The 790-nt window shown below is 36.8% G+C and overlaps 1 protein-coding gene across 1 annotated transcript in view; it reads left to right on the top strand.

Moving 5' to 3' along the window:
• LOC119588233 (zinc finger protein ubi-d4 B-like) overlaps positions 1–790 on the top strand; it is a gene marked incomplete in the record, with an annotated part of 40143 nt that overhangs the window by 13062 nt on the left and 26291 nt on the right. The window contains 1 exon segment of the mRNA XM_037936932.1: positions 758–790. Within this exon segment, the coding sequence (XP_037792860.1) occupies positions 758–790 (33 nt within the window).

The following is a 790-nucleotide window of genomic DNA, read 5'->3' as shown; positions in this document are numbered from 1 at the left end:
AGGAAGATGCTAAATTTGTTTCTGAGACTGTCAAAAAGAAACAAAATTTAAGTGATAAATTCAGGAAAATCCTTGAAATGAGAATGAGAATGGAAAGATGAGAGAGATTAAGGTGAATATGTACTGAAAGCTACATACTGCAAATCCTTGTATTGTCTCTCAGTTCCAAATGTACCCCCATTCTCTACATACATTTTCTTCGGGCAATTACAACACCAATTAGAGCAGTTATATTGGCATCATAATCCAATAACCTCTTGCAAACTGATCAGGGAAATGCATCCCATCACTTGTCGCTTTGATCAGAAATTACAGTGGCATGAAAGCTCCCAAACATAGAAGGCAGAGAAAAGAGGAGCAAATTGGAAGCAGAGTTATTCAGAAGGACACTCCTGGCCAGGGAAGAAGTACAAGATGGCAAATTATATTTAAAGATGTGGAAAAGGAATACATAACGGCGTGAAGCTTTGCAAGAAAGGGGCAACCTGGAGAAGAAAGATTCTTATGGCAATCCCTGCTCCTGGGGAAAAGCCAGAAGGAAAAGCTTTTTTTTTATGTACATAGATTTTATTTTTAGAGATAGAGATAGAAAATCAGACTTTCTGTTCAGGAATAACTTTAGAAGAAACACAGTCATATTTTCTTTCCACAAAGTGACTCTAATTTGCCTGGTGATCTGTCATTGAGATTGGTTTGCAAAGTAGGAAATGAGGTTCAAAATGAAATGACATTCCAAACAATGGATTTCATCTTCTAGGAACCCTTTTACTATGATGAAACCAGTTTCCTA

The sequence above is a fragment of the Penaeus monodon genome, chromosome 23 (genome assembly GCF_015228065.2).
Source record: "Penaeus monodon isolate SGIC_2016 chromosome 23, NSTDA_Pmon_1, whole genome shotgun sequence".
Lineage (NCBI taxonomy): Eukaryota > Metazoa > Arthropoda > Malacostraca > Decapoda > Penaeidae > Penaeus > Penaeus monodon.
Note: the sequence above shows the minus strand (reverse complement) of the source record. Positions and strands in the feature narration are given on the sequence as shown.